A 22,575-nucleotide genomic window follows, 5' to 3' on the forward strand; every position below is an offset into this window, starting at 1 on the left:
ATGCAGCTACAGACTCTCTGTGAAAGTAATATATTCAGTTCAACTGCGAGACTACAGCAAATAGGCCACATTTAATACTAATATTTTGTGGATAGCTACTACAGGAAGGCCAAAGAGAAAACCTCAGGAAGGCCCATTATAGCTGAGACAGCAAATGGCATGCATTTTTCTTTGCCGATTAAAAGAAATTGATTTGTGCTACTTTAGCAGTATCTACTCAGCTGGCAGCACTGCAATGTTGATTTTTATTTCTTGGACAATGTTTTAGCCTTTGTTTGCAGGACTTGTGAGGCATTTTATTTTTGGAAGTGCTCTCAAATCCATAAATATTCTGAGCCACAGTCACCACACCGTTATGCCACTCAATGCACCACTATTAACCTAAAAGCTATTTTTTTTGTATTATGCCATATTTCACTGTTAGTTTTACAGTAAAGCAGGCCCCCGCCATATGAGCACACTCTCATAGTATTTCACTGTTGGCAGGATAAATTCACTTTTACTTGGGTTTACACAGCAGAGGATGTGAGGATAAAGTATTGCTACGGCTCCACATGTCAGCTAACATGTCAGCTATAGTGTGCTATACGCTTGCGACCACCTATACAGCATGCCCTTTGCCTTTCCTGGAAGGAACCCTGACACCACACATGCAACAAGGTTCCCATAGATTCTCTCCCAAACACTATCCAATCACTGTAGCAATTTAGGGAAGTCAGAGGCAGAAAATATATATATATATATATTTACAGTACATATATTGACAGTTCATCACGTATCTACTACAAAGAGCCCGAGTGGCTAAAGGACAGATATATTTGTAAAGCCTTTTCTCTTGTTTTCTTCAATGGAGAACCATGCCCCAGGATGTTCCACCAAAACATTTAGCACTTCAAATGTTGAAAGAGGAAAACAAGAACTAGTTTTGCTCTCTGTGCAAGCGAGTGGCCATGGGAACCTGGCGAGACCTGGCCCTCAGAGAAGCGGCACAGCTCCCGCAGCAAGGCCAGTCACTGCACCACCACAGCAAGGGCTCTGCCGCAGGAACAGGAGCCCCGAGGGCTACACCCAACTAAGCTGACAGGAAGGCAGTTATTCCTTCCCCCCCCGCAGAAGGTCGCACAGACACCCAGCAAACGCTTCGCCTCCCCTCTGCCAGTCAGCGCTAACAGAGCGCCCTGGCCTGCGGGTGCGTCCTGGGCAGCGGCGGCGGCCGAGGGCCACGTGTGCACCCTCCGAGCACCCCCGGAGCCCCCGAGGCACATTGCTCCCCTTACTGCTGCGCTCCGCTGCAGCCGCAGCTCGGTGCAGCCATGAAAAGCCACAGCTGCTTTTTCTCACAATGATACCACAGAGCTCGGAGCTGTATCCGCAGAGCTAGAAACGTCGAAATGACAAACCCACTGTTCTCCGTTTGAGCCTAAAAGCCACTGCACTCTGTTTAACTGGAATTTGTCATTTGCTCTCCTGTTTCTCCTCACCTATCAAATCACCTACAAACACTTGCTCTGCAGGAAAAGGGCCAGATATAAAACCTCTGGGAGCAAAGGCAAACACAGCAGCGCACACCGATTGCTTCTACCGTGAAACCCCAAAGCACGCTGAAACCACAAATCTGATGAACGCAAGGGTTAGGCAGCTGCTAACTCCATAATGACCAGGCGGGGGGGAAGAGTGGCACCACATATGAGCAGGTGACACGCAAACAGAACTCAAAAAAAATAACCACAAAGGCTTAACTTAAAATCACAGCTATCACAGAGGCTGCAAGGGACCTCAAGAGGGCTGTAGTTCACCTTCCCCCTTCTCAAAGCTGCAGAGCAGGTTGCTTGGGACACTGCCCACTTGGGCTTTGAGCATCTCCCACACCAGATACCACCCTCTCTTGGAAACCTCTTCTGGGGCTTCAACATCCTCTCAGTAGAAATAAACAAGCAAACAGAAAGAAATCTCATGTTTCAAAGGGATTTCTTTTATTCCACTTTGCACCCAGTTCCCTCCTGCCCGTTCACTTGATACCACAAGAGGCTCCATCATTCGACAAGGATTGAGACACTTGGACCAGTTCCTCCAGGAGCCTTTTCTCTTCAGGCTGACCAGCCCCAGCTCTCTGAGCCTCTCCTCCTGTGCCAAACCCTCCAGTCCCTGCACCATGAGGCAACGCTGGGCCCAAAGCTTCCAAGGACGCCGTTGGCCGCCTTGGCCTCCAGGACACACTGCTGGCCCTCATGCACCTTGTCCACCAAGACCCCCAGGGCCTGCTCTCCCGCACTGCTCCCCAGCATCCAAGCAGGGTTGCTCCTCCCCAGGATCAGTTCTGGGACCTCACTTCTTGAGGTTCCTCTTTGCCCTCTTCCTCAGCCTGTCAAGGTCTCTCAAAATATCAGCACAACCCTCTTCTGTACCAACCATTCCTGTAAGTTTTGGATCCTCTGCAAACTTGCCAAGGTGTGCCCTGTCCCATGGTGCAGGTCATGATGCAAAGATGTTCCACAGCACTGGCGCCAGGATCGATTCTCGGAAAGCACCATTAGCGACTGGCCTTTAGCTACACCTCATGCCTCTGAGCACAACCCTCTGAGGCCAGCAGTTCCATCAGTTTTCAATCCTCTTCACTGTCCCTCCTGGACTTGTCTAGGAAGATGTTATGGGAGACGAGGTCAAAAGCCTTGCTAAAGCTGAGGTAGACAACACCCACTGCTCTTCACTTAGCTCATCACAGAAGGCTGGTTGGGTGTAATTACTCCTTTATAATCCACAGTGGCTACTGCCAATTACCTTCTTGTTCTTCATGCATTTGGAAATGGTTTCCTGGGTTTTCTGCTCCATCACCTTTCCAAGCATCAGGATGATCAGTCTCTAGTTCTTCATTTTTGCACTTTTTGATGGCAGGAATCCTGTCCAGGGACCTGAAGACCCTGACAACCAGTCCTACCAGTAAAGACTGAGAAGGAGAAAGCATCGGGTAACTTCTGTCTACTTGTCATTTGGACCAGGATCTTGGCCCATTCTGCAGCAGGCTCACTTTTCCCTAGCCTTCCTTTTACTAGTGGTGCATCCACAGAAGCATTCCTTTTGCCCTTGATACTCCTCACCTGATTCAACTCAAGTTGGCTTTGGCTTTCATAAACCTTTCCTGTACACCTGGATGGTGTCTTTATATTCCTCCCAGGACCCCTATGCCTCCTCCTACCTCCTGTAAGATTTCTTTTATGTCTGAGTTTTGTCAGGAGCTCCTTGTTCACTCTTACCAGCTTCTTGTTACCTCTGCTGATTTTCCTGCTCGTGGACATGAACCACTTCTGAGCTTCAAGGAGATGATCCCCCAGGAAGGGAGCAAAGATTTGGGCTGGTTTCAACTACAGATTCTTCAAATATGGTTTATTGATATCAGGTTGCAGCAACATATACAAATGAGTCTTTGAAGTCTTAAAAGAGATCCAGTACCTATACCTATTGCTATGTTTGCAACTTTCCTGAAGATGACTGCAAAACTGACATCATTCTCAACAGTTTCATTCTCCTTATTTTCCTGAAGACAGAATCACCAGGGCTGGTGATTTGACTCTACAGCTACTTGGGACATAAGGACATGGAATCATCTTTCTGAAGCTCAGGGCGTCTATCTTGCTACTACTACTACTTCACATGCAGACAGCTGCATGCGTGCAAACACTTTGTTTTACTGGAAGTTTAATTAAACAAGCAACCCCCCCCTTCACAGGCTTTTCTCTTTGTATAAATATTTCCACTTATTAAAAATAAATAAATATTTTTAAAAGCTGTCTCCTCTCAGATTATGTAATTGCTGTAACACAAGCTGATGGAGACATACAAATCACCAAAAATGAAGCACCCAATCAAGATGTTTATAAACTTCCAACAGGAAACCAAGAGTACAGTTTGGAAGAAGGAATAAGAGCACACGTAACGAATGTGCAGATTATCACAAACTAATGAGAATGTGCTTTGGAGATCACTCGAGTTTTCATTCATCACATTACTGATGCCTGTAGAGCACATAACAGCCTAAAAGTGTTTCATAATTTATAGGTCCACGGAGCTGTAGTTTTAACTGCAAATCCATTTTTTAAAGGCACGCTCAAGGATTTTCATGCCACTTTCTCAAACTATACTTTGAAAAATTAATTCTGCCACTCAAACTTAACCTCATTTGTTTCCTTTGAGGTGAAGTTTTGTCTCCAGGAACCGCATTGCCGCTGCAGTCTGGACAGATGGAGGCACGTTAAGGGAAGGGCGGATGGGAGGTTTGTCTGCAAGCCCCTCGCTCCTGGGGTGCTGTTGGAGCTCTCTGCTTGGGAGCTCTCTGCTTGGGAGCTGGGCTCGGAAAGCAGCCCAGGCCACACAGTGACTCGGGAGCGGAAAAAACGCTCTGACAGGGACCTCCAACTAACTCTATTTGTTAACCAAAAAAAGGCCCAACTCTACCAAGGTAAACAGCTTGTTTTACTGAGAGTCACAACCCGCTACCTTCTAAGCCATGAGCGAAATAAAAAGACAAAGTTGGGTCAGTTTTGGCTTATCTTTTTGGCACCCTTTTCTTTAAGATATTTCACTCCATGATGCCTGAAAGTCAAACCTTTCTCAACTCTTCAACACTAGCTATTAGGTTTTTCTTCTATCAGTGCTGTGAACCAGGAGTTTAAACATAACCTTTCAGCCATATTTAAAATAAGATTAACTGGAAAAAAAAAAGTTGATAAAAAAACAATTCCAGAAACTTTAAAGCTCCAATTACTGCCACCTTTCATTCTCAGAATTAGTCTTATGTATGCACCTGGAATGATTTTGTTGGCAATTACAGAAGTTTTTTATTGATCATTGTTTATTATTTTCTTTGCAACAATTTAAATCGCAAGTAAAACCTAGTCTCTCAAAACTGTCCTAGTCACATTAAGCATTTTTTTAACACCACCAACATCTGAAGACAGAAGCGCCTGAGTTCATGCCATTTTCAATTACTCGACTGTGTCTTTTCGAGCAAGAAATGAATCAAGAAAAGAAACAGAGTTTTGCTACCGTGCAACCCAAACTACGCTATTAAGCTCGTTTCTAGCGACATGCGAGGCGTGCAGGCGCAGTGGGAACATTACGAACGTTCCTGGCACTCCTCCACCCCACTAACAGCAGCCATCTGGCGAGCAAACCCAGGGCGGCAGCGCCGCGTCACACACGGACACAGCCCCCAGGCTGCTGCGCGCAGCCAGGCAGGGCAGCCCAAGGGTTCAGAGCTTCTCTGCTACAAGTTTTCTGCCTTTCCAATTGCTACTCACTCAGCTCCAGTGAACGATAAACACACATGTTGCCTTGGCTTCCCCTAAAAGCAGAACTGAAAGTAGACAAAGTACCTCCAGACTTCCTCCACTAAAACTTTAAATTAAGGCTCAAATTGCATTTCCTCGGGCGAGAGTACTGCAGAGCTTTTCTCTTTTGCATAAATACAGCTTTTTTGCAAATAACAAAGATTAACTCAATAGCATGAATGGGGATCACACAGCAATCCACTTAAGGTACATTCTGCATAAGCCTCAACAGAAAGGTCTCTGTGATTGCAGATGGCTTTGTGTTTTCTACAGCCTACAGAAATTTAATCAATGATCAAAAAATATTAATCAAGCAGTTGGAATATATACACATATATATATATTTTGGTACCTAGTATTCTTCCATAAAGCAATTATGCAGTCCATTTGTGCAGGAAACAGTTAATAGTTCATCAATATTGTCACTGCTGTCACTAATGTTTGTCACTAATGCCACCACATTTTATAACTGGTTTACAATCTGGCCTTCAAAATCCATTTGCCTCAAAACTTGCTTGACAATGCCTTATTCCAAAGGTGCTATTTGGAAAGGGAGTGCTAGGGATAAGCCAGGACATATTCGACACTTAGTGCTTTATGGGCACTTTTTAATATGATTTAAATAAGCATTTTTGCTATACAATAGGTTGCAATACAGCTCTTAGTAAGGCTTTAGAATCCAGTACTATGAAAAAGAGTCAGTAGCTTTTATCAGACAGGTCATGGAATCACAGAATCATGGTTGGAAAAGACCTTCGAGATCGAGTCCACATGTAAACCCATCCCCACCTGCTAAACCATGTCCCTAAGTGCCCCTACACATTTCTTGAACACTGTCAGGGATGGTGACTCCACCACTTCCCTGGGTAGCCTGGTCCAAGGCTTCACCACTCTTTCTGTGTGGAAATTCTTCCTAACGTCTAACATGAGTCTCCCCTGGCGCAACTTGAGGCCATTTCCTCTTGTTTTATCCATAGTTATTCTGGAGAAGAGACTGACCCGCACCTCACTACAGCCTCCTTTCAGGTAGTTGTAGAGAGCGATAAGGTTTCCCTTGGGCCTCCTCTTCTCCAGACTAAATAACCCCAGCTCCCTCAGCCGCTCCTCACAAGATCTGTGCTCCAGCCCCTCTGCCAGCTTCCTTGCCTTCCTTTGGACACGCTCCAACACCTCCTCAGTGTGTGCCTTGCAGGGAGGGGCCCAAAAAACATAAAACATGTCTTACGCCTGGAACTCATTGGAAAAAGTTATCTTCCATTCAGTATTCCTGGGCTGAACCTAGAACAGTATGACTGGCGGATGGCTTGAAAATCAAATGTGTAACCTGTAACATAGCTGTTTTCCGGACTCCAGGAACACGAAGCAAGCATGGTCTGCTGCAGCACAAATGTGTCTGAGAGGAAGACGATGATGGATTTACAAAAACCCTGGCAGGATTTATTAGAGCAGGACTGCATGGATTGGGCTGCCCTAGCATAATCATTGAATGTCCAGCTGGGAAGTCCGCATCATCCCTGTCCAGAACCATCAGAGCTCCTGCAGACAGCAGTGCTATAACTTTTCTGTGATGAGGGTAAGAAATAACTGAATGTTAGTCAGCATTTGGGAAGGAAATCACTAAGTTATTACAAAAGAATATTGGAGGGGCCTCTCCTGCCAGAGAGAAAAATAATCTGTAGTCTGTGAAGACTCAGCTCTTGTTAGTATCTTTGTATGTTATAACGCAAGACGAAAGAGCCACTGAATAGTCCCCTTCAGGTACCACTCTACCAAGACAGAAAAGTCTTTTGCCTGCTGCTAGCTCTAAAGACACACACACACACAGATGTTAATATATTATTAGGTTCACAGCTTAAATGTAAATAACAACTGGCATTTTTAAGAGAGCTTAAATTCTTTAACTTTTCTTGAACTCTTAACTTTGAAGGACAGATATGGCAGAAAAAAAAACAAAAAACAACAACAACAAAAAAAAACTTGGTTGACACAAAGTGATCACTGAAAAGTCACAAAATTTTCATGAAAAATTCCAGATTTCCACCCCCCACAACACAACACCACCCCTCCAAACACAACACTTACTATCAGGAATAGAACTCCCTGCTGAAATTATTTACAATAATTCAGCTCCATGAAAAGAGGGAGGCTTGGGAGAAAGACTGTAAGATCAGAAGGAAAAATCTGTATCCCTCTACTGAATCTGTAAGAGGTTAAACCCATGCTAAGCAGTAAATGGCAACCCCTCTGCTAAGGTAACACTTTCCGGTTTACTTACTTTTATGTTTCCATTTTGAAAACATGGTTGGGGGCGGCAGGGAAGGAGAAAGGTAAAAGTCATAGTCCTAGAATAATATCCTCACTAACATTCCCTCATTGTAAAAAGGGGAAAAAATCATAGATGGCCCCACAAAAGCCATTCTGCATGCGCAGCTTTCGCTTCTAGGCGGCGGTGGCAGCTCTCCGCGCTGGCCTGGCAGCCCAAGGAACTGCCCCGCTTCCCAGCTCCTGGTCTCAGCCACCCATCCTCACCCCCTGCACGAATGCTGCTACCGCTAGGCTCAGGCACCCCTCCGTACCTTCACGGCTTTTAAGGGTCCTGGAAATCCTGCATGGTTAGTCACATGAGCCAGTTGTTAAAATGCTGTATATTTTATTCAGAGGAACAGAAGTTTTATGGAGGGAAGCACTGGAAAGTGTTCCACAAAGACAACTGTCTCCGCCTGCAACACTGGCAAAAAGTTTCAGGAAAAGTTGAAATGGAAACAATGTTCATCAAGAACTATATTTGTAAACATACATATATATATATATATATGTATATTTTACAACTTATGAAGAAAGCATATGGTCATTTCAATCACAGTCTGAAATTTAATGATACCAATAAATCTATAATGATCTTCCATTCATACTTCTTTTGCAAGAATTGCAAATTCTGCAGTTGGGATTCTTTATCTGTGTCCATTTCAAGAGAACCACCTGTCCCAAACCTTTCCCACAGACACAAATGCCCCTTACATAGTTTGGCACTTGCATAATCCTTAGCCTCATTTTGCCAATGGAACCACAGCAGCCACTAATGAAGCACTTGAGAGACGTGGAACATCTGAGAGGAAGGTCCTTCGTGCCACTCTCACCTGGACACTAGCACAGAAACCAGGCACCCAACCAGGCGTCTGCGCACGGCCGTGGAAAGAGAACTTGTGAGACCTGTGTTCTTGACATCCACTGCCTCCTGCTGCCCGCATTCAGGGGGTGTTCAAGTCTGTGAATGCAGGTTTACACTAGCTGGCTGGTGCAGAAGACCTTAGGCTATTTAACCTGGGGGGAAAGAGAGAACATTCTTGCCCGGGACTGTGACTCTTCCCCGCAGCTGAGCTGAAAGTCTCCAGCTCACACAGAGCCCCAGCTGCACTCCAGGGAAGCAGGAGAGTTGGTCTTCTGCTTTTCTGAAGCAAGGTTGCTGTGCTTGTATCCTGCTTTGGACAGCACCAGCACCAAGTTATTCCAGTGGAACTTAACGCAGCAGGGCAGGAAATACTTTATGATACTAAGGCACTAGTATGACTGCAGTTAATAACAAAAGTCTTGTGGCTCCCTAGTCACCTAATTGCAAATGCAAGAAGTCAATACGTATCTTTCTGCATGTGTGTGGGAGTTTCCTTCACATAAAGCTACATCTATTTCCAAACAGCCACAGGGCAAACAGCTTCGGACAGGTACTTCCAAAAAATGTTGTTTGTTACTTTGAGGGTCTCTGGAAGGACACATTAGTTGCTCTCACTAAGTTCAAAGTCACACTCCTATCTCTGATACAAACTTTCAAAGCAATCTGCCAAACCACACCCATTGACCCACACAAGCAGCTAAGGCATAAGTGAAGACAGAAAGAGGACCACAGGAGCTCCCAGCCACAGCAGCAGGATGTGTGTTCCAAAGGCTCCCTTACACTCCACTTCAGATGCCACAACAGGCATTTCATTTAATCTCCTCACCGCTTTGGCAGGTTACAAATGGCACAGGGATTCTTTGGCGGTCATGTGGCTAATCCTCTGGGAAGCATTCACAGTACAGGAGTTAATTTATCCTTTCCTACAGGGCAAAGAGATCCTTCCACCCTGGATCACTTGTCACAGAGTATTTTTTAATTTTTGTAATTCATCAATCCATCAGCAGATGCTCCCAGTATACAGCCCTCACAAATGAGCTTCCTTCACACTGCAATCAAGCTTGCAGTCTACACGCATTGCAATAATGTGCAACTGAAGTTATATACGGAAAAATTGTCTTGGGAGTTGGTTGACTTGTTCTAACATTGTTTTTCTGCTCAACTATTAATGTACACAACAACCCCTCCAGAAGAAACAGAAGGCTGATTAGAGCCAGAAAGAAACACTCAATGTCATCCTAACATAAATTCCTGACTCCTCCGGGAGCTAAATTATTTTTATCAATAAAAATAACTTTGAAGATCTGCTGAAAAGTGCAAAGTACAAAAACATTGCTGGGATCAATATATAAAAAGGAGGATTCTTACTTCAGCTATTCAAACAAAGAACAATAATTCTGACTTAATTGAAACTATATACTCATTAAACCTTGGTGGTAATACTACTTTCATTGTCTGAATCACATTCTCAAATAATTAAGAGGTTAGAAAGGATTTTAGCTCCTTCTTCAGAACAAAGAGGAGGAAGATCACACTACTCACAGCTAAATATAAAGGTAAATATTACCATATATATATAAAGCTAAAATCTTAACAGCTCCTACCAAAGAAGAATCTATCAGCATAAGAATGAAGCAAGATAGAAAAGTCAGTGTCCTGAAAAGTAGCTGCTGTTTAAGCTTACTTGCGAGTACCAGTCTAGTGCAACTGCCACTTGGTTCAAGTTCCATGATAATATTTGTGGAGGATGATAGATTAGAACTGAGGTGAAAGAGCAGTTCAGAAAGAATGTAACAGAAGGCCAGGGAAAAAAAGGCCCTTTCAGTGATACAATGCAACACCATCTAACTCCCAGCAGGAGTTAAAGGAGGAGTTAAGAGGAGTTTGTGGTCAAACACTTCCTCGTAACCACTGGATTTTGTAATGTACTACATAGATTTTGATTAAAGTTAAAACTTTTGAATTTCTGTAAGAACAATACTCATCCTACCTCACTAAAAGCAGGACTAGAAAACTGTGTGCTAGCATTGAATGTGACCTCGCAGAGGTGCTCTGGAGGATGTCCCCAGAGAAGTCTTAGATGCTGCTGTCACCAGACAGCTGTTTTGCAGAAGAGCAGGATGGGGAGGATAGGACACATTCCTCTGCATATAGTCACATCTTCTAAATGTGCTGGTAACCTCAAGAAATGAGACGGTGAAGTGCCACACGAGAGCACCTCCTGGTCTGTCTGCTGTCAGGAGTGGCGATTGCTGCAGGAAGAGGTTGATGGCAGCAGTAGATTGATGCAGCCCAAATTCCTGGCATGTGTTACAGCCCTTTACCACGTAATGTCAGCTATACAAACACTAGCTCATAAAACAACCAACACAGATTTCCCTCAGTTTCATGAAACTGTATTATCTTTAAGACAGCAGCTGCAAACTATTTACCCTAGTAACAGCTCTTGTGTGTGATCAGACTTGTCAAACATTAAGACTACAACCCAATGTCAGGCTTTAACTGCTGCATTAGAAACTGTCACAAAGAGATGCGCTGTGCAACATTCAGGGCCCCAACTTGCCATAGAACAGGAATAATCAGCAGCTTTTCTTTTTTTCTTTTTCTTCTGCCTGTCTTTTATGTAAATCCAAGCATTTTGATCTGCAGAATTGAGCATTCAGCAAAAGGTCAGGCGCAGTATGGAAGTCCTTAGCAGTTTAATTATTTATAAGCCAAGAAAAAAACGCACTTGCTCTGGTTCTTCCACACACAACTCATTGACAGGCCTTACAGGAGCTATAAAAGCCTGGTGTGTGCTGGGGCTCTGGGTGGGGGTTAAACAGGAGAGCTTAGGTCACGGATAATTTGCATCTCACCACTGTGGTCCAATTCAAGATTTACACATTGCATTAAACCATCTCCACTAAGCTTCAAATTGCATTGAAATAACAGAAAAAAAAAATACAGGCATAAAATTAATGCAACATAACTTTCATTATGTGCACAACAATCCAAAGAAGAGCAGAAGGATTTGGAGGAAGGACACACACACACACACACACACACACTCCAAAATGCAAGAGAAACCTACTGCCAACCAGTATGTTACTTTTTTATTGATTGATACTGAAATCTCATGAGGTTGTTGCTCATAATTCTTATCACCTTCTCTTTTTCTACCAGCCTCTTCTATTCTCCTTCAAGCTCTGGAAGAGTAGCAGTGCCCAGAGTAAAGCTGCTTTAGAAGCAGTAACTACTTCATGAAAGGACACAGGTCCCAGATCAGTCTTGGGGATATAAACCTAACTACCATATCAGGTTAGGTGCTGACTCTGTGCATTCAAACCTTTCAAGGCACTTCAAGCTTAGAATTCAGAAGGCTATTTTGAGGAACAGAGTTCTAAATGATATAATTAGTGCCTGTTTTGTCTCAGTTCAAACCAATTTCTGCAAGCACATTTTTCTGGATGTCACAGTAAGTGAAATTTACAGCAAACCAGTATACTTTTTTTTTCCTGTATGTATGAACAAAGATGTTCTCACATCATAGCCAAGAGCTTCTCCGTTTTGTTTTGTTTTTTTTTGATGTTTTTATGTGCATTAGACTTGCGTGAGGAGGCATTTCCATTTACAATTTTATTTTCTTTTTCTCTTGAGAAAAAATTCTCTGGGTTTTGAAAAAAAAGGCAATGAAGGCAGGTCTGATGCTTCAAGTAAAGGACACATCTTCCCAGAGATCTTTTGGAAGACATTTCTGGTAGCAAATTAAAAACCTTGAGGAATTGGACACCCTCACTTCCAAGGGAGTGTTTAAAACTACAGGAGTGCTGACAAGCTTATGTTTAGAGTAAGTTTCCAAAGTGAGATATTACCTGGAGTTTTTCCAAGATGGACAATCTTGAATGCAAGAGCGTCTGCAAGCCAAGCAGTACATGCGACAGCTTCTCACTGACATGATGCCATGAGCAGGCACAGCTTGGGTCTGCTGGCAGCCTTGCCCCAAGAGGGGACGCGAGCCACCACGCACCGGCCGAACACGGGGCGCTGAGCACGGAGCCGCAGCACAAACACCCATCAGCAGCTGGACACAAGAGCCCTTTGCTGCCCCGGGACACAGGGAAGGAGGGGACAAAGGGCGGCAGGCTGGAGCTCTGGGCAGCCCAAGGAAACATGAACAGAAGCAATGGAGTCTATTGTGTTATAAACAATTGTCTGCCTAAGGTCCCTGCCCTCCTCCCACCTTCAGCGAGCAGCCCCAGGGCGGCTGACAAGACAGCCCACTCGACCGGGGAGGGAGCGACAGGAGCTGCCTCAGCTACCAGAAGGGAGCACTTCGGTTAAAACCATGTCGCCGGGAGGACACAGGAGGCAGAGACAGAGCTCACACACAGTGTTAACTAACTGCCTTGACCATGTCCTCCAGCATTAAGCAGAAAGCTGCACTTCCCACCCAAGTCTCCTGAGCTCCACCTGTGTGAAAAATTTCTAGTGACCTCTTTTAGTTTCCAGTGATCCAAGCTGTTGAAATCAGAAGACAAAACCCATGCTACATTTTAGAAGGACCTAAAGAGCAGAAGGTAATTTCTTGCACTCAGGATCTCTGTGCCAAGTAAGGCTGAATTGACATCAAGCCCTTCCTTTTGGTTCTTGAGATAGACACCGCCAGACTCAAACAAATGGGAACCAATTTCCACTTAAAATAGCAACATCCTGTGTTTAAGTTCTCCAAATTCAAAAACATCCGCACTTCAGCAGTCAGCTTGACCAACCTCCACAGACTGTTCTCCTCTGTGCACCACAGAAGCACCACGAGTCTATCAGTTCACTTAGTCCCACCAAGTTAGACAACACAAAAGCGACTGGCAACACCCAGGGGAGAGGGGAGACACCTCAGTTTTTACCTTCAGAGGCATCAATGCAGACCTCAAAAAACTCAGAGCACTAAAGCCGTGGTCTCTCAGAGAGGGACAGTCACCCTCCTTGCTCATAAGGCATTTATGAGAAAACAACAGAGTCGTCTCCCTAATTCTGAAGTGAAATTAGCAGAGACCACCCATCCATTTGCAGACAGGGACTGTCTGCAGCATTCTGTAAAGATCCGCATTTCAATAAAGAGAGTTTTAAGCATGCTGTGCAGGTGAAGCATATCCGAGCATTTCCTAAAAGCAGAGCAGCAGTGCACTTGAAAGATAAATGAAAGAGAAGCAAAGATGAATCTGAAGGACAAACAAATGAAGAGATGAGGGAGATATCTGAAAAGAAAAAAAAAAAAAAAAAAGCAGAATGTGTGAAGATATTTTTTCCTGATAAATATCTGGGAAACAGAGGTGATTTTGTTTAGAAATAAAAACAACTCACACGGAAAGAAGCGTAGATAGATATACTTCTGTAAGTGATATGAAGAAGAAAACATTCCTGAGTGTCTGCTGTTGGAATGATGGAAGGGGTGAAAGAGCAAAAAAGGTACAGGAGATGACAATTTCTTCACACTTGCACAGAAAATGAAAAAATATGTTGCAGAAGAATAAAGATCTTTTACCACCACGGAACTGTGCATACAGCTATGAAACAGCAGACAATAGTTTACTGTGCATACAGCTATGAACCAGCAGACAATAGTTTATCATTAACTAGGTAGCATCTTTACAAGCCATTTATCTCAATTTGCCATGAGCCAGTCAGATAATTGAGATGCCAAGTAATGAAGTGCGCTATTTATGGTGCTACCCATGCAAAATCTGCGGTCTTTAAAATAAGCGTCATGCTCAGTGCAAATCAAAGGCAGCAATTCTGAAATGCACTATCATGTGACAGAACGAAAAGCATTCAAGCTGGCCTCAGTGATCAGAGTAAAAGTGACGAGAGTATTTCAACTCCACTTTTAAACACAGTTAAATACTTTAGCTGCAGACACAAGAGAATTAATGGGTACTAAAAGAAAGGGACTTCACGTTTAATAAGAGATCATTCCTCAGAGAAGGGGAGGCAGCAAATAGCAGTGGTCCAGGCAAATGAGTATCAAAGCACATTAACAAAAGGAGGTAGCCACAGTGGAGTCAGATTTCTCTGCGTTCCAGCTGAAAAGCTTCTCTTGCAACTGAAAGAGCTGATCTTGCTTGCACAGATGAGCTGGCTACTCAGAGATACCTTGTCCTCATCAAGCAGGGATGTCCAGCTCAGGGCTGCAGCAGCACTGACTCAAGCATGGAGGCAGATGAGGAAAGGGAAGGTTTCTTTTAGCTGTGTTAAGATCTTCTGCCGATAAAATGGCAATTAGTGAAACTGCCTGTGCTTTATTCAGAACTGCCCCTCTATTAAACACATACCACCGCTACGAAACTGGAGCAGCTTCATATGGATAACTAAACTTGATTCAACACAATTAACAAGACTCCAAGGATGGTCTGTAAGTACGAAAACAACTGAACAACTGGTCACACACGTAAGCTAAGCAATAGTATCTGACACAAATCCACCAAAAGTTTTATTGCATATTGCTGGAATAATTAACTATGCTGTTAAACTTACTATAAAAAAATACAAAGAATACATTTCCAAGTGATTAAATATGGAATCAAAACAAAACATAATCAGATTGAAATTAATGATTAAACTAGCTCAACAATGAACTCAGTGCAACAAATCACTTGCTTTGATCACTTGAATGTGATCAAAGTTATATGTTACCTCTTTCATTAAACAAAGCATAACAAAACTACAGAAATGTATTAGAACCACATCTACTACTTGGAGAGGCTAAGTATTTTCATACTGAAGCCAAGTGCTGTGAAATCTTAAACATCTCTAGACTTCAAGATTGCATAAAGTCTTCTGTACCAGCCATCTAGTCTTAGAATGCTACAAAAGGCAGAAGTTTGTAAACTTCGGCCAAGCTGTCAACAGCGCTACTGTCCGGCCAACTACTGTTGGCAGCTCGTTTTTGCCTTAAACAAAAATGAAAACTGAAAAATAGGAAGTGTGGTGCATCATATAAAAAAGAATGCTTCGTAGCACGAGGGCTTGTAAATACATTTGGAGACATCTTTAGCATTCTTCCGCAACTGGAGTCCAAGAAAAATTAGATTAAGTTGAGGCTCATCTAGTATCCAGTTTTACAGTTGTCACAAGGGTAGCAGGTTTTCACTGTTGCAGAAGGCTATCATACAAAAACACGCAAACAGGACCCCTTGGCCAAGTTACCAGCATGTTAACGATGTCTGCAGCCAAGGATGAGGATGACTCAGTAACCTCAGATAGATGACATCCTTGATTTAAACCTGAGAGTTTGCAATTAATGGCTTTACATTTGGCTCAGAAATGATGAGTTCTGTTAATGTACACTAACACTTTAATGCTTCTGCTACCTTTAACTATAGCATTTATTAGTCAGTGTGAAAAGACAGTGCTCTGTACAAAGAGGCTCAGGCTGTCATTGGCCATAGACAGTTAGATATTGCCTAACACAGCACCAGCAGTTGCACAGACCACTGCAAACTCCTTTGCACTCCTTCCTCTAATAAAAATCACACCCTGAGGTGAATTCTGTGTTTGTTTTGAGATCTCTTTATCGATAACAAGCATCAACACGTTGCTTTGTACATGAACAAAGCTTCCGAGAAATCACAAACAAAGGACAAAAAGGACGTCACTTGTGTAAGTTTTTTTTTGTTGTTGTTGTTTTGTTTTAAAGGCAAGTCAAATCTTACTACAAATTATTCATGGAGCACAAACCACTTAACTTTTGCTTATGAGTAGTGTGATCATTGATGACTAATGAAATATTGAGAGAACAAACTGGGTCTTGACTTGCAGCATATGCAACCAACCTGTACTGGTATTTTCTTAGAAGGTAGTGGGGCATTAGTTCCCTGGGGAGTTGAACAGCAATAATGATTTTCTTCTCCATGAATAGACTTACACTGGTCTTGGTGTGAGCTGCTTTCAGTCATCAGAAATGATTTTGCTGCCAAGTATGAAAGAAAGGGAAACCTTTTGATTTTCTGTGATATTTCTAGTGAAGTTCAAAGGCTCTGTTCAAAATGCACTCTCTCCACTAACATTACAGACAGGGGTTAGGGATATTTTCCTCATATAACCATTCAGCTTCTGTATTGCATTATGATTGCTGCTAGAGAGAACTGTTTCAACACAGATGAATCTGCTGATCAACAGCTCAGGATAAATCTTCATTATAGGAGGGGAGCAAACTCTCAGAGTCTCCCACATTGGAATGCCAACTGCTGTGTGTAAGAACAAAGACATCTTCACCTCTCCTTCCCTGATCACTCCCTTCTCTAAGCCAAGACTATATTCAGGAAAAAACAGAGCTAGAGCATCCCAATAGTCATCTGGCCATATAGCTTTGAAATTGATGTGACCATTTGCTTTCTTGAGGTTTGATTTTCACTGACGGTCCTCAATGATCAATAATAGGAAGGAAAACAAAAATCCCTCTATTTGCTAATACAATCCACGACTAGTGCACTGCAGTATTACATATTTTCTCACCCAAAAGCTTTTACTGTGCATCCTCTCTGTGTGAAGCAGATTGTCACCCATTGCTTTTAACATCAGCTAAATTACAGAATTGTGATCTTCACCCTTTTTCTCCTTCCCCTCCCCTTAATATATGCTTTCATTATTCCTCAGCACACACACGTGCCCTGGAGCTACTTCCCGCGCCTGCACCTAGGGAAAACATCCATTCTGTGCTCTAGCATTTTGTATGCTGTGCTTTTACAAACAGCAAAGAAAAGAAGCATACAAAAATTCATCAGTTTTTGATGAGTTTTCTCTCCAACAGCAGCATCAGAGGAAACCAGCTGATAGCATCACTGTGGCTGCTTTCCCTCCCTGATACCATCAGGGCAAACCTGCTTGCAGCACTTCAGTGACCTCTAACATTTCAGAGCGGTGGGTTCAGCTGCTCATTTCACAAGAGCAATCTTGCCTGTTCCTCCTCCCAAAGCAGCCCTCTTCCCTTCCCTCCCCTCCAAGGGGGGAAAAGACAACACATCACCTGCAAGGTCACTGCTGATCTGCTCTATGAATTCTGGCACACTGCTTGCGGAGTGGTTACCAGCAGCATTCCCACATAACTCTCTAGCTTTTGGAGAATAATCATTACAAAGGAAGCAATCTGAATGACATGAAACATGAGCATAAATTTTAAGATGTGCGTTAATTCTATATATTGTGTTAGTAGCAGTTCAAACATCAAAATAAAGCTGCTTATCAGAAAAGAGTCGTTTTAATTACACATTTCCTTACAACTTGGCAGAAAGAGAGAGATGTCTTTTCTAGTTCTTCAACTGTGATTTTCTACATACGGATCTTTGATTAGCACAAAGATCAACAAGAATTTAACTGTTTTAGGAAACTATCAACTTAGATATCCTCTTCTTTGCCACACTTCCTGACCTAAAAACAACAGTTAATATTAAACAATAACAACATAGGATACGCTCAGCAAAAACCTATTTTAAAACAACAAACAGAAGAGATACCAGCACACAAAAAAAGGCTGAACAATTAAATTATTCCCATAATCTTATATATATATATATATATACACACATAGAGAGATAATTATTTATATATTTCTTGATTTCAGACTCTCCCTTGATCTATTCAGAAGGCCATTTTTATAATCTCTTACAAGAAGAACACTATTATCTTTTGATATCTAGGGAAAATAAAAGTTGTGCTAGTTATTTTTGTATGAAGTTTCCAATAGCTTACTTAAAATATTTTATCACAATTTCTGAAAACTCCAGTTGAACTCCAGCAGTGATGACATTCACAGGCTGTATAAAAATAGTGCTATACCAAGCCACGGAGTAGCTCTAATGCAACTGCCTTATTGACAGGGAGGAACCTAACAACAATATAAAATGAGTAAAAATGAATAATGTGAGAAAGAATAAACACTCCACAGGCCAGCAAAGATTTTTACACAACACATCCTGTATAAAGTCAGTTTGCAGTAGCTTCTAGTGAAAATGCTCCGTGTTAATCACCTTCCTCATGGTAGAAGTTTCAGCTGGAATTGTTCAACTCCTTCCAAAGACAACACCAATCGATGAATGGCACCAGCCACTGCTATTGACCTCTCTGCAATTATAAGTCTTCACTGCTTTGGAAAGAGAACTTAAAACGTGTCAAAGCACAAGCCAGATTCACATACATACTTACTGTCTCTTGCGTGAAAACTACAGAATTCTGCTGAGCTTGAGCTTCATCTCACAAATGGCCAGAGAGCTGCTCGAGCTGCCCAGGGCCTGGGCGGCGCGTGCGGCTCCCGGGCAGGGGCCGGCACACAGCGTGGGAAGTGGCCCTGGGCGCAACGCTGGCCGGATGGAGGCCGCCGTAGCCCCTGGGCAGGAAATGTGCTCACAACGCTGCCGCTATCGCTATCGCTGCCCGGAGAGCGGGGAAAGAGGAAGTGGCCTCTCTGAAATGAGCTGAGGGAAGTGAAGAGATGAGAAAAAGATAGAGGTGGGCACCTACAAAGGAAGCAGGACACTCAGCTGGAAGGCAGGGGATACAGGAGAATCTGCACAGGCACAAAGGGCAACCAGGAGAGGGGAAAAAACAGGAGAAGGAGTTGCATCCCATACAGAACGATCACTCAAACAGATCAGTTATTTCTCTCATATCACTAGTATCTGTAGTATTCCTTAGTTGTCTATAAACTAGCATGGGTGTTTCACAGCAAAGCATTCTTCTCAATCAGTAATGTCAATCCACCCAGTCTGCCAGCATTAATAGTGTAACTGAAAGAGCACAGGCTCTCTCAGGATTCAAAGTCCTAACTACAGCGGGGTCACTCTGATCAGTTACAAAGAAAAGCAGCTGAGCTTCTCTTCCCCTATTCCAGCTGTAAAAATTTAACAGCATCTTGAAAAATATTAAGGAAAGCAATTATACAAAAAAAAAAAAAAAAAAAAAAAAAAAAAAAAAAAAAACTCCAAGGCATTAAAGTTACCAAGAGACTCACTGACAAGATTGGTGTTTATCCATAACTTAACATTTAGACAAGCACTATGATACTTAGCCTTAGCTGGATTATTATATAGAACCCCTACCTCATTTAATACGTGCAACCGACTGTGCTCTGAAGGAAGGTGAGGAGTGCCTAGTAGAAAAAAGGACCTTCCTGCATTTGCTGCAGAAATTGGAAGTGACACAAGAAGCCACCCTACACCAGTGGTTTTGTGACAAGGGCAGTTAAACACAGCTTTCTAGGATCACCCTTGATCCTTGCTCTAAATCTAACAAGAGGTACTTTTCAAATCAGGTTTGCCATACACAGGTACCATATATTCTCCTCACTTTGCTTTCTGGACCTCTGACTGCAGGACAGCGTTCTGGTGTGTGAATCCCTTGCAGATCAGACAGAGGGATTCTCCAGCCACGCACAATTCTAAACTGTTTTGGGGGTGAAATACAACCATAAAACACTACTTTTGGTCTCCAAATCCTAAGTAGGGACCCAGTATTTCCCACCACACTGAAATTACCTTTAAGGTCTTTGCCTTACCCCCATTTCAGGTTTAGGGAACTAATACCGTTATTTCACTAAACTCTTCTGAAAAGCCTGTCATGAACAAATAAAATACTCCAACCAGAATGTTACAAATCTGTATTTCTTGTAAGGTTTGAGATTGGCAATGTAAAAAAAACCTTGGGGCCACACACCAAACCTGCCTCTGTATGTACATGTAAAGAGAGAAAGCATATATAGTATATGCTACACAGTCTCTCACATATATATATACAGCATATACATATGACACATATACAGACACAAGCTCAAAATTTAAATGATTTAAAAATAAAAAACTCAGACTGTTAACAGTGTACTACAAATAAAAATTTCACCTATCGTTTTCTGCATCTAAAAATCTTTCAAACATGTTGACAAAGTCAAAAATGTTTTTATTAAACCTTTTAGTTTCCTTTCCTCCTAGAAATATTTAACTTTCATGGAAGTTACTCATACCTTTGCTTCCTCACATAAGTTTTCTATTTGTTTTTACGCTACAAGAATCACTTAACCTTTAAAGACAATAACAGCAATGAAAACACACCTGCCTTCCCACCACTGCCGCTTTGCAAAGGAAGGTCAGACCGAATTACAGCGAGTTAGGAAAGCCAGTGCCAGAATGAGCTTTAAAGAAGCAGCCAGATGTGTTCGATCAGGGCCAGCTGTGGGAAGGAGCAAAGGGATGAGGGGGAAGGGAAGAGGTCCGAGCTGCAACAGGGGAAGTTACTTCACTGCACTTCTACCTCTTTCCTTAACCTTTGTACAGCAAACTCTCCTCAAAAAGGGCCAGTATTTGGGCTCCAGACTAGGCAAAAAGTCTTATTGCAGCACAACAAACAGGGAGAAGACAAAAAAAAAAAGTACCGAGGGAGGCTAAGAAAGCAAAGATGTTCAAGAACAACATGATTTCTCCCGACACACCACACTTAAGACAGGTTTTGAGCCCTTCATCAGGCAAGGGCTTCAGCCCTCACTCCCGCGCCACGCGTGCGCTGCCGCCCAGGACACCACGAGCCCCAACCGCGGGAGCAGCTGCCAGCGGCGGGTTTTGCCCTGCGAGGGGACACGCCATAGCATTACGGGTAGGAAAACAAGCGCATGGCAAGGTCTGCCTACATCAAGCGGGATATTTGGCCGTTTTAGCGATACTGCTCTCAGGCTCCCCCGACAGCAACCGGCTCCCGCGGGCTAAAGGGGCAACGATGGGAGGGGGGTGTCTCGGGACGGCTCCTTTTGTTCCCGCCGCTCTCCCGCTTTCCGCCGCGCAGCGGGAGCGGGGACCCGAGCCGCGGCTCTCAACGCGACTCCCCCTCGCGCTGCCCGCGGGAGCCCCCTCACGGGCGGCTGCCCGCCGCAACGGCTCCAACGGCCGTAACGGCTCCAACGGCCGTAACGGCCGCCCCCTGGCGGCGGGGCGGGGCGCGGCCCCACAGTCCCCCCGGCACCGCAGCCCGGGCGCGGGGCCCCCCGGCTCCTTCCCGGCGCGGCAGCCGGTGCAGCGGGCGGGCGGGCTCGGGAACGCCGGAGCCCCGCGCGCACCATGGAGGCGGTTATCACACGGGCGGGCGGCGAGCAGGAGAAGGGCAGCCGGGAGCTCAGAGGCAGGAGGCGGCGGGCAGACCCCGCGCGGCGCCGGCCGCCGCTCAGACTCACCCATTTATGTGGAGCGGGGCTGCGCCCGGCGGCGGAACCGCGCTCAAACTTCGCGGCGGGGGACACAGGCGAGCGGAGCCGCGGCCGCCGACGGGGACCGTCCCCCTCCCTGCTGCTGCTGCCGCCGCCTCTCAGCACCCGCGGCAGCGCGGCTGCATCGCGCTTCCTGCGAGGAACACTCCGGCTTCCCTCGGCGGGCGCGCTTAATTAAAAAGAGACGGAAAAAAAAAAAAGAAAAAAAATCGAGCGAGAGAGAGAGAGGGCCGGGCGCTCCCGCCAGCCAGCCAGCCGGGTGCCCGCTGCGCGCCGCGCGGCCGCGGTGCGAGCAGCGCCCGCTCTCCCCGCCCCGGGCGGCGGCGGCTGCTGCTGCCGCCGGAGCGAGCGGCGCTGCGCGGCGGGAAGTGTCGCGAGACTGCGGCGGGCCGCGGGCGGGGAGCGAGGGAGGGAGGGAGGGAGGGAGGCAGCGAGCGGCGGCGGCGGCGCCCCCGGCCCGGGCAGGGGGAGCGGGAGCGCCGGGCGCCGCGGGGCCGCCGGGAGGGCCCCGCCCTGCGCGTGCGGCCGTTGCGGCGGGCGCGGGGCCCGGCCGGGGAAGGGGAAAAGGTTAAAAAAAAAAAAAAAAAAAAAAGGAGGAAAAACTCATTTATTTATTATTATTATGGAGTAACGGGTCACCCGTGAGCATCCGCGTGTCCTTTTCAGCTGGGAGACAGACGCAAAACGCCCCTCACAAGGACAGCGAAGGAAGCAGGGGGCTGGTCGTGCCCCTCGCTAACCTTTCTGGGCCGGTTTCCAGGCTGAAAGGCAGCACCTGAGGAGGCCTCAGCCCGTTCCTGTGCCTCTCCAGGGAGAGGGGAGGCAACCACAGCCTCACCTGTACAAAGGTAGCAAGTACAGTATCT

The 22,575-nt window shown here is 44.8% G+C and overlaps 1 protein-coding gene across 3 annotated transcripts in view; it reads right to left on the reverse strand.

Moving 5' to 3' along the window:
- The window catches only part of SH3KBP1 (SH3 domain containing kinase binding protein 1), a 205,695-nt gene extending 183,864 nt beyond the window's left edge, over nt 1-21,831 (reverse strand). For 2 of the 3 annotated variants that reach the window (XM_088532737.1, XM_088532736.1), the window contains exon 1: nt 21,677-21,830. Coding sequence is in view for 2 of the 3 variants with exons in the window: in XM_088532736.1 (XP_088388862.1) it covers nt 21,677-21,680 (4 nt within the window). In the remaining variant the exon portion in view is untranslated. Of the gene's footprint in view, nt 1-21,676 lie in introns of all 3 variants that reach the window. The other variant, XM_088532735.1, reaches the window with a different exon arrangement.
- Nucleotides 21,832-22,575: the final 744 nt, after the last annotated feature.

This window comes from Tinamus guttatus, unplaced genomic scaffold (assembly GCF_059628265.1).
Source record: "Tinamus guttatus ecotype Peru unplaced genomic scaffold, ASM5962826v1 Tinamus_guttatus_pri_ptg000470l, whole genome shotgun sequence".
Classification (NCBI taxonomy): domain Eukaryota; kingdom Metazoa; phylum Chordata; class Aves; order Tinamiformes; family Tinamidae; genus Tinamus; species Tinamus guttatus.